Source organism: Sinocyclocheilus grahami, unplaced genomic scaffold, assembly GCF_001515645.1.
Source record: "Sinocyclocheilus grahami isolate Dianchi unplaced genomic scaffold, SAMN03320097.WGS_v1.1 scaffold343.1, whole genome shotgun sequence".
In the NCBI taxonomy this organism is placed as follows: Eukaryota; Metazoa; Chordata; class Actinopteri; order Cypriniformes; family Cyprinidae; genus Sinocyclocheilus; species Sinocyclocheilus grahami.
Genome location: NW_015505522.1, coordinates 208938 through 224182, shown reverse-complemented (window position 1 = coordinate 224182; position 15245 = coordinate 208938). Strand labels below are relative to the sequence as shown.

The 15245-nt window shown below is 38.8% G+C and overlaps 2 protein-coding genes across 7 annotated transcripts in view; both read right to left on the bottom strand.

The window, feature by feature from the left end:
• Positions 1 to 1035: 1035 nt before the first annotated feature.
• On the bottom strand, positions 1036 to 9294 carry LOC107603205 (cation channel sperm-associated protein 3-like). Its single transcript, XM_016295947.1, has 11 exons — positions 9014 to 9294; positions 8740 to 8922; positions 8366 to 8506; positions 6729 to 6821; positions 5862 to 6010; positions 5686 to 5768; positions 5564 to 5570; positions 5323 to 5405; positions 5135 to 5163; positions 4901 to 5032; positions 1036 to 1193 (listed from the first exon to the last, which is right to left on the bottom strand). The coding sequence occupies exons 1-11, from the start codon at positions 9182 to 9184 to the stop codon at positions 1053 to 1055; spliced, it is 1212 nt and encodes a 403-aa protein (XP_016151433.1). The 5' UTR covers positions 9185 to 9294; the 3' UTR covers positions 1036 to 1052.
• Positions 9295 to 12739: 3445 nt separating this feature from the next.
• Positions 12740 to 15245, bottom strand: part of LOC107603247 (long-chain-fatty-acid--CoA ligase 6-like) — a 24021-nt gene continuing 21515 nt past the window's right edge. For 5 of the 6 annotated variants that reach the window (XM_016296002.1, XM_016295997.1, XM_016295996.1 and 2 more), the window contains 2 exons: positions 14563 to 14731; positions 12740 to 12864 (listed from right to left, as the gene is read on the bottom strand). In XM_016296002.1, coding sequence (XP_016151488.1) covers positions 12767 to 12864; positions 14563 to 14731 — 267 coding nt within the window. In that variant the 3' untranslated portion in view covers positions 12740 to 12766. The remainder of the gene's footprint in view (positions 12865 to 14562; positions 14732 to 15245) is intronic. The other variant, XM_016295998.1, reaches the window with a different exon arrangement.

Below are 15245 nucleotides of genomic sequence, written 5' to 3'. Positions count from 1 at the left end.
CACCTAAACCCTAAAGTTAGAATTTTGAAAGATTGTCTAACCACCTATCAAAAGTCTGTCAGCGATGCGAAATCTCAATACTTTTCAAATTTGATTGCCATGAATGCAAACAGGCCAAAAGTTCTTTTTTAAAACTATAAACTCAGTTCTTAATCCAGCCGCTTGCTCAGCCCCTTTTGGCGATCTCGAGACCTGCACAGAATTCTTAGGTTTATTTGTGCAGAAAGTACAAGATATCAGATCTCACCTCTCTCCTCCTGACACGGTTCATTCTCACCTGATCTCTCCTTCTAGCAGTTTCACTAGTTTTAAACCAGTGTGCAATTTATTGCATACATTTCTAAGATGAAATTTACATATTGTCAATCCGATGTACTGCCTGGCCGTTTGCTTATATATAAACTTGTAAACGGTCACTGGGTTCGTCAGACTGGAAAATTTGTTTGCAGTAATGGGACCGAAAAAATTTAAAACCTATCGAATCTGAATTTAAGACATTTTAAGACTTCTTAAGGACCCGCGGCCACCCTGTGCTAAGGGTACAGGACGACTTCACCGCATTGAGGGGCAAATGGACGGGGCATGTACTGTAAAATCTTGGACGAGAACCTCCTTTCCTCAGCCAGAACACTGAAGATGGCTCATGGCATGAGATCCAAAATCAGCAGATATCAGAAACAATATTCAAATCAGTTCTTAACTCACTGAGCTCAGTCTGTTTGTAAGATACTGAGGAAATCTCTCCGAGCCGCTAGTTCACAGCAAACGCTTGAAAACGATGCTTCATGAATTGATTTAGAAAAGCAAACATGTTAACGATGAGTCACTTAATTCATTAAGACCAATTCGCACTGCCTGTTTTAAGAATATATGTATAATTGTGTTTAATAATAATGTATTTATTTTATTCATATTGATCAAGTTAAGATGACTCAATTACAAATGATCAAAAAAATCACATAGTATTTACATAAATTACAAATTATTTTTTTATCACAACTGGTTTAAGTAATATGAGCTGGTGATATTTAGTAGAAGTGAGAACAGACGAGCTATGTGGCGTCAGCAGTGTTTGTGTAGCGGAGGTAGTGTGAGAGCCAGCGCAGAGCCTCACCGTATCCCCGTCTCTCCGTCACGCTGCACATAAACAGCTCCAGCGCTCTCGTCTTCAGCTCGCCGACGGGAACACAGCCCTGAACACAGCACAGCACTCAAAACACTCAGCGTCTGTGGCCTTAGTCACGGATAAACCACCAGAAAGGAGGAGCTTCACTTACAACAACATTTTCTTCCAACTCAGTAGGTCAAACTATATATACAGTATATACGTTTATTGTACTTTCAGCTGTTCTGTGTCATTTCTGCAGTATTTCTTCAGATTGACCTGACGAACTTAAAACACTCTTTATTTCAGTTGTATCTTTGTTCTGTTGTATTTTTTGGCCCATTGCTTGTTTCTTTGTTATTACTTTTGCTTTAATTACTCTGCTTTTCACTTGCATGAGTTGAGAAGAGCGTATACTTGGACTGAACCGCTGCTACCGTTAACTGATCTCTAGTTATTTCAGAAAGACTTAACTATACTCTTGTAGATGTGCCCAAAGATGAACACATTATTCAGATAATGGCTTATGAAGATAAAGTAACAAATTCTATCGGATAATAGGAACAAATATTCCTCATGTTTGCTGGATAATGTGAGCCAGAGGATCGTTACACAATAATGAGTGTGAGAAGTGAAGGAGCGTAAACGCTATGAATGAAACGCTGCGCTGAAATCAGACATTTCTGGATTTTTTGGTTGGTATTCTGTCTCTATCCGTTAAAATACACCTACCATAAAAATTACCGACCCTTCATTTTTGTGTAAGTGGGCAAACTTACAAAATCAGCAGGGGATCAAATAAATATTTTCCACACTGTACAGTTGTACATGTTATATAGATACAGTTTTGCATGTTCGTAACACATCCGCTTAATAGTGTGAAGTGATTTCGTTGTGCTTGTTTGTGTGTGAGATTGATTATACAGCACTTGGTAGTTAGGTGCGTGCGAAATGACAATTTTTGACAAATATGACTGCTTTTGAATAAATATGGTAGTATCGTTCTACAGCGCACATTCTATCAGCTGCAGTTCTGGCCCCTCTGTATCAATATACTGTACAATATTCACATCAAATGTTAACTCTGTCTGCAGTGGAGTTACACTCACGGGACACTGCGCAATCACAAAAGTACATTATCTGCTTTAAAGTCTTAGCAGTTAAACATTTAATTCACGTGCTGTTCTGATGTGCGCCTTTTCTGAGTGCATTAAGCAGGCGCACTCTAAGAGCCAGTCAAACAGCGCCTGGTTACTAGACTGAGTTGTCTTGCGCATCTAAAGGCCCGTACACACCAAGGACGATAACTATAAAGATAAAGATATAGTTCTAAAAATCGTTCTCAATATTAAAGAATAGCAGAGTTCACACCACAGCTATAACGATAAAGGCACAGAGAAATCATATCTTTGGAATCACTTCCAGAACTATTTTGTTCGAGCTGATGAACGATAAAATCATTGACAGCCAATCAGAATGAATCCTGCCATCACGAGCTGGAGAATTTAAAGCAGCAGACGCGTGTACGCTTAGAATGTCCACTGGTGTGGACGCTAATATCGTTATCTTTATAGTTATTGTTCTTGGTGTGAACGGGGCTTAATACTGTCAAAAACACACACGGTTGTCTGAGGTGTTGAAAGTTAGAATTGAAGTTTGCCCCGCTACAGCAGTCTTTGGGGTCAGTTTAATTCTAAACAGTTGGATATTTGATCTTTTTCCTCATTAGCAAAGTGCCGTATTTTGCTCCACTGGAAATCTAACAAGCCTCTAACTATTTCTCAGTGGTTAGTAGACACCATGTTTGTTCTGAAATTGGAAAAAATTAGATGTTCAGGGAAAAGTAATTATTTTAGTAAATGTAATTGTTTTACAGATTACTTCAAGTCTCTTACGGTCTTACCTCCTGTTTAATAAGATTACGTTTATATAATAACATTTTATTATTAATTTATATTTATTTAGTTTGTTCTTTCCATTTTTTTTCTTTTTCTTCTTTTCATTAGTGTAAAATTGTTTTGGGTTTTGGGATGTAAAAAAAAAAAGTGGTAATATTGTGTAATAACTTTTTTTGTAATGTTTGTTCTAATAAAGTTTCAACATAAAAGCACACAAGCCTTACATATAAACACAGTTGGCTGGTTACGTCTAAAATGAAAGTAAACAGATGTGTGCAGCTCTTAAAGGCACAGGAGACTAAACATGCTGCCGCTTGTCATTAAAGGAACAGTTCACCCAAAAACTAAATTAATGTTGTTATTTACTGACTCACATGTTGTCCCAAACCTGTATTAATTTCTTTCTTGTGCTGAACACAAAAGAAGGTATTTTGAAGAATGTGGGTCACCAAACACAGCAGGAGGAAAACATACTCTGGAAGCCACCGGGGACCAACAACTGTTTCTTTACCCACGTTCTTCAAAATAACTTTTATGTTCAACAGAAAGAAAGAAACTAATTCAGGTTTAAAACAACTTGAGAGTGAGTAAATGATGGTATAAAAATAAAACACTATGACAGAATTGACAGACAGATGACAGAATTTTCATTTTTGGGTGAACTATACTTTTAATGTTAATAAACAAACAGAAAAATGTCTCACTGCTCTTGATTGATGAACGATCTTGATTATTTTAATATTTGTTCAATTTCCTGAATGTTACTGCTAAATACTCTGAAATACCTGAAAAATATATATATTTTTTTATCTTCGCCCACTTTGGCCTAAATCTCTGCCATTCTTTTTTATTTTACATTTTGTTGAGGTGTAAGATGTGTTATGTTTTTGCACTCTTCTACTTTTTGTGATGGTTTGTATTTTTTGTGCTGAACATCAGTGGAAGCCACCGGGGACCAACAACTGTTTCTTTACCCACGTTCTTCAAAATAACTTTTATGTTCAACAGAAGAAAGAAACTAATTCAGGTTTAAAACAACTTGACAGTGAGTAAATGATGGTATAAAAATAAAACACTATGACAGAATTGACAGACAGATGACAGAATTTTCATTTTTGGGTGAACTATACTTTTAATGTTAATAAACAAACAGAAAAATGTCTCACTGCTCTTGATTGATGAACGATCTTGATTATTTTAATATTTGTTCAATTTCCTGAATGTTACTGCTAAATACTCTGAAATACCTGAAAAATATATTTTTTTTTTTTATCTTCGCCCACTTTGGCCTAAATCTCTGCCATTCTTTTTTATTTTACATTTTGTTGAGGTGTAAGATGTGTTATGTTTTTGCACTCTTCTACTTTTTGTGATGGTTTGTATTTTTTGTGCTGAACATCAGTGCCTGTTTAATGATGAACTCCATGACTTGTGTTTGTTTTCAGACATGATAATAGACGTTGTATACTTGTGCTACAACTGTTTGACCTGTGCTGCAAAAAAAGTTAACGTACAGCCCTATTTATATATATATACAGTATATATATATAAATATATATATATAACAAAATATTGCAAATTACGCCTGATATAAAAGCCTCAGCTTTCAAACTGTTCATTTTATGATGAAGTTCAAACGATAAGTACTCTTTTGGAGCTCTAATGTGACGTGACAGACCATAGCACCTCAGTTCTTCCTCATTGGAGCTTTCGCTTTTAAAATCACGACCTGCTGCACGATACTATCCTACCGCAGAGCTGATGAATGCAAAAGAAGGCAGCATCTCGAGACATGGGGCAACAGTCAGTTGCAGTCTATCTAGAGGATGTTTACATAGAAAAACAATCCAGAGCAGTGCAGTGAAGCACAAGAGCGTCCCTGAGAGTGCTGTCTTACCTTTCCCGTCGTCTGACCGTACAGGCCAAAGATCTCGTGCAGTTTCTCCTCACTGATGGCTTCAGGTTTGTCGATCTTGTTGCCGAGGATCAATATGGGTACATTTCCAATGGTTTCATCTGTCATTAGTGCCTGTTATTCACAGCCAACACACACACACACAACACACACACACACACAGGTACAGTATGGCATGAGACAAGAGATGCTTCATGAATTCCAGCGCCCTCTGACCGTCTCTGATTGGCCCTTACACTCGTAAGCTCAACAGAAACCTGCGTGATTGGTTATAAACTCACCTAAAAACTGATGGCACACCAACAGAACTAAATGTAATGCCGCAGTTGGACGGATTCGGCACAAACATTATGTATTATTTGTTGTTTGTAAAGACTCACAAGCTGCAGTAGGACCGCACTTACCCTCAGCAAGAGCGTCCTCGTTCAGCTTGTCCTCGAGCTCCTCCTTCAGTACAGCCATCTTCTCATTTATCAGCCGCCACCACCTGCGTACAGAGTTATGACAAAAGACGAAGTTAAATTTAAAAAATGAGTATCCAGTCCAAAAACAGAATATGAAATCACACACAGTCTCTGACCGTCTCTGATTGGCCCTTACACTCGTAAGCTCAACAGAAACCTGCGTGATTGGTTATAAACTCACCTAAAAACTGATGGCACACCAACAGAAATAAATGTAATGCCGCAGTTGGACGGATTCGGCACAAACATTATGCATTATTTGTTGTTTGTAAAACTCACAAGCTGCAGTAGGACCGCACTTACCCTCAGCAAGAGCGTCCTCGTTCAGCTTGTCCTCGAGCTCCTCCTTCAGTACAGCCATCTTCTCATTTATCAGCCGCCACCACCTGCGTACAGAGTTATGACAAAAGACGAAGTTAAATTTAAAAAATGAGTATCCAGTCCAAAAACAGAATATGAAATCACACACAGTCACTCACTCTAACATGGTTTGTTCTCGTTTATTCAGCTGCTGCATAAATGTCCCTATGAAAGAAGAACTAGTGATCTTGTCCTGCGCATAAATAAATCGATCATGACATAAGGACCTTTTGAGTTCCCTCACACTCCGGAGTTTTGGGGCATGGTGCTACCGTAAAAAAAAGAAAAGAAAAGAAAATGGTTATTGAAAAATATTGTACATATACATGACACATTGGGTAATATTTTATCAAAATATCAGAAGCCTATAAGATGAAGTATATGGAATATAACAATGATAACCTACTATATTTCACAGATAAGTGAGTAAATTGACATAATGTCTCATTAAATGCACATTAGAGAGTAAAGCGGTGATGCAGAATTTACTGATATTACCTAACATACCATCTGTAAACATTACAACCTCACAATTATTACAGGAGAAATATTCTGACAGCGCGTAGTGTTGCCATGATGCCAAAATTATGACTTTGATATTATATTTTAAATAAAATAAGCAAGTAAACTTAGTAATAAAATGAAAACAAAAAATGATAAAGAATAGCACAAGTAAATACAATAGAATAAAGATACAAATGAAATAAACAGTGCTTTAAGTTTTTTAGGAAGGTCTAACAATAGTACTCAGGTACAGACACTGAATTAACTAATGAAATGTAAAATAACACTGGATAGTCTTCACTGTAGAAATAAGTACAGATGAATCTGTCTTTAGTGAAGTTCACCATATTTATCCAGAAATGAAAATGAATGTGTCGAACAGTTTCTTGTATGATATGAAACCCAGGCATCTCTGTTCAGTGTTTCATGCTCCTTTAAGCAGTTCAGTGACACTGAGTCCGTGATTAATGTCTCAAACTAACCTGTTTAGCCCTTTCCAGCACCTCCTCCACCTTCTTCTTTACCTCCTCTTCACGCGCACGTTTCTTCCTTTCCGCTGCCTTCCCAAATGCACTCTGCAGAACATCAGTAAAGATAAAAGAGAACTGATATTGAACTGTAATTGAAACAAAATAATGGTTGAAATCATTTGGTAGAGCAGCGCCCATCATACATTAAACATACAGGAGATTTGATTAAACAGTTAAACAGTAAGCCTGGGATGCGAAGGTTTTTCTCACTACACTGATTGTCCTCTCTTTATACTATAATAAATGTCGTCTCCATATCATATCATATTCTAATATCTGGATTGTTTCTTGAACAAAGAACTAAAATCATACCATCCTCTAAATTTGTCTTTGAAATCACTTCATTTTTTATGTTATATTTAACTATTTCCTATTCGTTTTTTTATCCAGAAACAGGGAGCGGCTTTAGGGTCCCAATTTTCTTTATATCTTGGTATAAAGTATTGTACGATTAATATTGTTGTGTATCCTCTTATATAGCATAAAATAATATATTAAAGATCCATGACAATTTCTGGTCATTTTGGGCCCTATTTTAACGATCTAAGCGCACGGCGCAGGTGCACTCAGGGCGTGTCCGAATCCACTTTTAAAAACGGGCAGCGTGCCCGGCGCATGGTTTAACAGGATTGTGCCTATTCTCTTAATGAGTAATGGGTGTGTTTTGGGCATAATGTGCAAAAAACCAATCAGAGTCTCTTCTCCCATTCCCTTTAAGAGCCAGTTGCACTCGTGCCATGGCGGATTCGCTATTTACACGACGGAATTTGCGAGCGCAAAGACTGAACGTGTCTCCAGAGATGAAATGGAGCTGCTCGTGCACGAGCAAATAGGTAGTCTTATGATACATGCAATGACTATCCATTATGACATGTAGGCATTTTTATATTTATGTAGCCTACATAATAATAATCTTTTACATTGTAATCCTTTAAAGAGGTCATATGATGGGATTTAAATTTTTCCTTTCTCTTTGGAGTGTTACAAGCTCTTGGTGCATAAAGAAGTCATGGTTAAGTTGTATTTACAACACTGTTCCAGAACGGTTCAGCCCAAATATTCAGATGTGTGCAGCACATTTTATGGAGGACTGTTACCTGATCCTGGGAGAGTAGACTACAATGCCGGATGTTCTGACTCACAGACTGTAAGTACGTTAAAAAAATAAGTAGTAAGTAAGTACTGTAAAAAAAATACTGCGCCATTGACTTTAGACCAGGTTTTAGTTGGTCTATTTCAGTTGCCTCAAAATAGCAACGCGCCAACAATGCGCCTGAACACACCTCGTTTTCAGACCAGCACGCTCATGAGCGCACAAATGGGCGCATTGCGCCGGGTTTATGATAGGGCCCGTTGTGTGCAAATCTTCCAAACCCTCTGATAATGGTGTGGAAGTGAATATTGCCAACCGTATCGGTCAGTTCACTTTCATGTGCAGATCGTGACCTTTCTAATTTGCAAAGCCCTAATTGCACCGTTTCTACTAAATTCACCTAAATAAATTCAGGTTTCATTGCAAAACAGAATAACAAGCAAGCACATTTTCACATTTTCAAAGTCAACTTTAGTCGTGTAAAACAGGTTATTACCCGGCATTCAGTGATGAAAACAGCCCTGGCTATAACGAGGAGTATGAAGTAGCATGTAATAATAAAGCCGATGACGAAGACGCTGCTGTAGCTCACACCCGCTTTGTCGAGGTCCTGATGCACCTTCGTCCAATCATACAGCTATTGACACACAGAGTTCGAGGTCAAGCATTTGATTCCTGTCAAGCATCTATTTTACAAGCCTGTCCAAATGCTTGGCAATCGTTTCGCTAATCAAAAGATCTATTGCTAAAGCTCAAAGATATCTGCAGAACATCTGTTGAGTCCTACTAATGACAGGATGGCCTGATGTTTAAGATGTTTACATGTACCTGACAAATGTCAGAAAACGTAAGAATAATTCCTCATCTTACTACGAGCAGTCTGAAGAGCGTGACCAGGGCTGTGCCGAGGTCTCCCCAGTGTTTTGGATCTCCTCTGTTTGGGTCTCCAAAAAACGAGTGACCAGCCATAGCGAAAACCAGTACGATCACAAAGATCAAGAAATAGATCAAGCTGGCTTTCTTCAGTCCCCTCCAGATGCCTGCAGTGTACTCCTGAAAGACACCAACAACGCAAACACTGATTGCAAAAATAAAAAAATAAAAAATCAGATGGAAAACTCCTGTACGCTTGTCATATGACGACCTGCTCGACATCCGTGTAATTCCTGAGCCTGAAGACTAGCAGGACGCAAATGCAGACCAGGTGCTTCAGAGGCATGCTCAGACTCATGCAGACGGAGGAGAGCAGGAGCACAAACGCAGACAGCACATTGAGGGGACTCCTCCAGTAGCCCCGCGGATCCACACATATCATCAGCAGATACTCAATCAGGTTCACGCAGTGGAAGAAAGCATTAGCAGTCTGCCAAAAACCACATACTTTGATAATTATATAGTGATTACTCTGCAACTCTTTGGAATACTTGACATCCCTTAAAGGAGTCCTATTATGCTCTTTTACAAAGTCTTGATTTTGTTTTGAGGGGGGTGTACTAGAACAGGCTCTCATACTAGGTTGTTCAAAAACACATTATTTTTCACATATTTTACATTATTACAACACCTCTCTCCCCAGTCTGGCATGAACGGCTCGAATAGTTCCTGTATCAAATGAAGGCCCGCCTTCTGAAATACGAAATGTGCTGTGATTGGTTAGCTGGGCCGGTGTGTTTGAGCTTTGTAACCTTTGCAGATCTTTTTTGTGCTCAAACAGCAACATTACAGACTAACTAAAATTTAAAAAGTGAAAAAGCATAATATCACCCCTTTAATTAATGTCATGTGAGGCATTCCTTCATTCGTGCACAAAATACAGGGCGGCATCAATCAAATGAATTAATTTAGGGATGAGCAAGTTTAACTAAATCTTGTTTGGTTGATATGTGCAAAAAGGTGCTCAGTTTCAATCATGCTCTAAGTATTTTGAATTTGGCCGCGTGTCCACTAAAGTGCTTTTCCCCGAGGCTAGCGTATTTTTTCAATTGTTCTGAATGGGAGCACTGCATTTTTTTTTAAATGCCAGGAGCATGCCAAGCGCTGTTCCTGGCAAAACCATGGCTATTTTTTAAAGGGGAGAACACATAGCTAGATCTCAAACAGTGGCTCATTTATCATTGTTATATATCGCCATATTGCCCAGTAAAACTGCTCAGTGCTAAAGAATTAAGCCATTATAGAGGTAACAGAAACAAGAAGCTGCTTTGAAATTATGTGTATTGTGGATGCTATGCAAATAAACACCTTGACTTGAATGAACCAAGCTGAAGATTCCTTATTATTAGAGATGCCGAACAAGCATGCTAGCGATCAAATGAATGAATGAAACTTAATCCGTACAAACAAGTGGCCAGGTATCAACGAGCTGCCGCAAGATAACATTTACATATATGATTTTCTTCTATTTGTAGTATTAGGGCTTACAGCTTAATGCAAATCACTGTATATAATAAATCTACAGAGATAAATTATTAAGCCACATCTTATTTGAGTTGTTTACCATACCGAGTTTCTGTTTAACTTTCATCCGAGATCCGTAGTGAATGTAGATATTTTATATTATATGATTCAACTTAAGATTGCGTTGGAATGATTAACGCTTACTGTATCAACATAGCGTTAATCAAAAGCAGAGGTATTTCATGCAGACATTGATAAGGGCTATGCTCTCAAGCGTTCACAGCTGGCTAAAAACGCTTTTTTGTCGGACATACGGCCTTATCGTTATTTTTTTATTTACTTTAGTAAATGAAAGACCATTTTCCGTTAACGCAACCTCTGGTTATAATATGCTGACTTTTACATGGTATTCTGTTTAATGTAGGGTATTAGGTTTGCTCTTTTAGGTCATGCGCTGCTTATTTTTCTTGTTGTTTTCAATAAATATGCCTCTATTGGCTAACATTGATTCAGTACGCGTGTCATGTTTCATGACACTAGCCCCTTTCACACATTCAGACTTTACTGGTAAATTACTGTTAAAGGGGTCATATGATGCGATTTCAAGTGTTCCTTTCTCTTTGGAGTGTTACAAGCTCTTGGTGCATAAAGAAGATCTGTAAAGTTGCACACTTTACGCGTATAAAAATGTGTTTTTTAGGGGGAAACACTAACCCTAAGTCGCATATAAGTTACATTTTATAATTTAATTCAGAAGTAGACCTAATGTTTACAAGCAATATAATAAACACTGTAAACATAGCTAGTGTTAGGCTTCTTTATAGCTTCTGCATTATGATGTTCTGAAGAGAAGGTAACAGAGATAAAGGCCTCTTGCTTTGTGAATGGGATTTTCCCACCATACAGACAAATGTTAGAAAACAAAAATTATCATAAATTCACAAAGTTATCAATTGTAAGAAATACAGAAGCTAAATTTTGAGAGCAGAAACTAGGTTCTGAATATGAACAAATGTTGCTGTCCATTTGATTTGATGATTTTATAGCCTAGCATTTGCAGAAGGTAGGATGACCATACGTCGTCTTTCTCCCAGACCGGTCAAAAACACATTGGGTGCCGTCAGAATCAGAGAAACATCACAGTAATCCACAGCACTCCAGTCCATCAGTGAACATCTGGAGAAGACAAAACCTGAAACTAATCCAGCATTAAGACGTTTTTAACTAAAATACATAGAGTCCATAATCCATAATAACTCTTCCTCCAGAGAGTCAGTGTTCTGGTGTGAATCAGGAGAGAAATCTGCACAGATCAAGCAGCGTTTAAACAGCTCTAAACACATATGTGGCTGGATTCTGATGCGAGAGACGACAGCAGAGGCACTTGTTCACTGGAGGAAGCGTTATTATGGATTATGCAATTAGAAGTCATCATAACTCTAAAAATAGCATAATAAACAGCACCAGCACTAAAAGTAAATGTTTAATTGAGGCGTCCAAAAGTATGTTTTAGGAGGTTGTAGAGAGGTGCAGTCACGCTTAATAAAGCAATTATTGTCTTCATAAAGTCGAACACTGTAGTTTCAAACTTTAGAGCACGTTTACTGAAAAACGATGGGATCGACCGACTCACCGTATCACCGTATCACTGTGGATGGGATGGATGGGGACGATTAAAACCTGAAAGTCTCAATGCTCAAATCTGATTCAGAGCAGGGCTGGATATATCAGCGATGACTGATAAGCTCCTGATTGCTGCACCTTTATTATTGATGAAATATGGAAACCGTTTGGACAGCAGTACAGATAGATAGATGTTGTGTGGGCTTAACAAACCACTAAAGAAATCATAAAGCCTGCTTTTATCTGTGGTACAAAGAAGATTAGATATTTCTCTGATCTGAGCGGGGAGGCTTCACATACTCTGAAGACCACCAATAGATTTACAAATAATTATTTTTTATTTTTACATGTTTTTCACACACTCATCACTATTTGTGTGTATATGCAGAGATGTACATGCGCATAAAAGACTTCATTATCAGGAGAAGATGCAAGTGAGCTGTTTCAATAACCAAAACACAAACAACAGCTGGACAAAACCGTGGGGAAATCTCTTTTCTTTTCTCTCTCTCCAAATTCTAACATGATACAGAATGTGTAAGGCTCACATGTTCAGACTGACCAATAGCTGTTGACTGAGACTCTGAAGACGTCGTAACGACAGACAGTGGGCTTTGGTCTTCAGTCGGGTGTTTGCTGTTTTACAGACCGCTAAATTAGGAGCAATGTACACTTGTAAAGAGCTTAGTGGCATCCAAATGGAAGATAACATGTAATAATAATAATAATAAATAAATAAATAATGGAAAAACCTTTTTACATCATGCATTAGACATTTTAGGGAAATTGTGTTTACATTTCTGCAAATATAAGTAGATTTCTACTTTCCGTTTTCTTGATTGTAAAGTATTTTCAGAGGATTTGTGCGCAGGCCGTGTTAACAAACCTCTCCCTCTCCTTTAGCAGCAAAGTAGTTCTTCTCAGCCACATCCAGCAGTTTAATGAGATTACAGGGCAGCGGAGCGCCTACATGACCTGTAGAAACAAACCGGAGGAGAATAACTGCATCACAGTGATATGCTTTAGCACGCCGTCCAGTCTTCAGTCCACAGCATGGACGAACACGGAGAGAAACCTGCACACACATTTCAGTACAGAGCTGGAAAATGATTGTGTTACTCCTGAAAACTCTTTACATGCTGTCCTGTTTTCAAATAAATACACATATAACACAATCCCCCAGGCAAAGAGTAATATCATGTATTATCTGGTTTATTTCAACTGCTTCAACAAACATAAGTCCAGACCTGTTACAGATGACTGTATAAACGACTGTTTAAAGGAGATAATGACTGAAAAACACAATGACCGACTGTAAAGACATCACTACTGAGAGCAAAACTCAAATGAAGTGTCATGTAAAAACCAGCCACAAGAGGGAGAGCTGTGCGTACAGATGGCACAATCAAGACATTTTCTCACAATTGCTTCATACTGCTGCACAATATTCAACTCACTGAATGCACATGGTGTCAGTCTTTGCAGGATATAATCTTGATCGGTCAGTCTACTCACACTACACCGTTCATACACATGTGAATGCTGGAGACGGGAAAAACAAGATCGCTGCGCTCCAAAGTTCAGGTTTGCTGAACTCTGACCTGTGAATTGATATCATTGGAGACGTGTGACCTCTGAGCCGCATTAAAACAAACCTTCAGTCTGCAGGATTGCAGCGATGCAGTGCACATGTTTCTGCCTTAAGGTTTTTGCTATGTAACTGTTTAATAAAAGCAATAATAAGCACATTGAGTGTGTTACAAAACTGTTACGGATCAGCTGTAATGAGTATCATGACGTGTTAGAATAATAATCACACCACACTGGAATAAATCATACTCTAATTTGATACATTGGTTCCCGGTTTCGTTCAAACATTTAAATTTATTTAATATGAATTATTATGATTAAATCAGGTAAAAATAGCTCTTTAAGGTAACAGTTGGAGGTTAGCAGTATTTACAGTGTAGTTTGTGCGGTCAGTAAAGATAACCATTAAAAAAGTATTTATAATAGTATAATTAATAATATTACAGTTTTAACTGCTTACACAGAATCTTTACTCGTCACACAGTTTCTGAAAGCTGACACTCAAACAGCAGAAGCACACACCAAATCTACAAAACCTTGCACTAATCTCAGACTTTGAAGCCTAAAATTTACGTTTTCAATTTCATAAAACACTTTTTGCAAAACACAACACACAGTTCTCTGTGTAACACACAAATCTAACAGGAAGTGTCTTGATTTCCTTTTTCAGACTCCACCAATCAGAAAGCCTCACTAATTCATCACTAACTCCTCACGTGTGCTTCACTGAACAGGCTTTAGATCAGGCCTATAAACACACATCTACACAACTACACATGCTTCATGTATTTCTTTTCTTTCGTACTGTGTGATACTGTATTCACAAACACAAATGCTTAAAGTAAAAAAAGTTTGCCAGGCATTTTGCATTTTGTGTGTGCAATTCTTTGAAAATGTGTGTAAGCAATTAAAAAAAAACTGTAATAACATCATCAATGATATTTCTTCTTTTTTTTTTTTTTCTTTGAGGAGTGTTATTTTCTTTTAGACTGAACAAAACAGAACCAGAATTCGATTAGACCCATATAAATCAGTACAGTAGTTCAGATGTGTGAGTGCTGATTATGCTGATGAGAGTCTCACCGGCCGTCCAGTCTCCAGGAGTGGTGTAGGTGCATCCGGCGGTGCACTCCGTCTGACCGTACGCCTCGTACACCTGACAGCCCAGTGCCGCTCGCAGGAAGTCCAGCACGGTCGGAGACGCAGGAGCCGCTCCTGTGATGATCATCCGTAACCTGCCGCCCAGACTGGCCTGTGAGGAGATCAGACGAGCGGTCAGACAACAGACGAGCGGTCAGACATCAGACGCGCGGTCAGATATCAGACGTGCGGTCAGAGATCAGACGAGCGATCAGACATCAGACGCGCGGTCAGACATCAGACGAGCGATCAGACATCAGACGAGCGATCAGACATCAGACGAGCGGTCAGAGATCAGACGAGCGGTCAGACATCAGACGAGCGATCAGACATCAGACGAGCGATCAAACATCAGACGAGCGGTCAGAGATCAGACGAGCGGTCAGACATCAGACGAGCGATCAGACATCAGACGAGCGGTCAGAGATCAGACGAGCGGTCAGACATCAGACGAGCGGCCAGACATCAGACGAGCGGTCAGAGATCAGACGAGCGGTCAGACATCAGACGAGCGGCCAGACATCAGACGAGCGGTCAGAGATCAGACGAGCGGTCAGACATCAGACGAGCGGCCAGACATCAGACGAGCGGTCAGAGATCAGACGAGCGATCAGACATCAGACGAG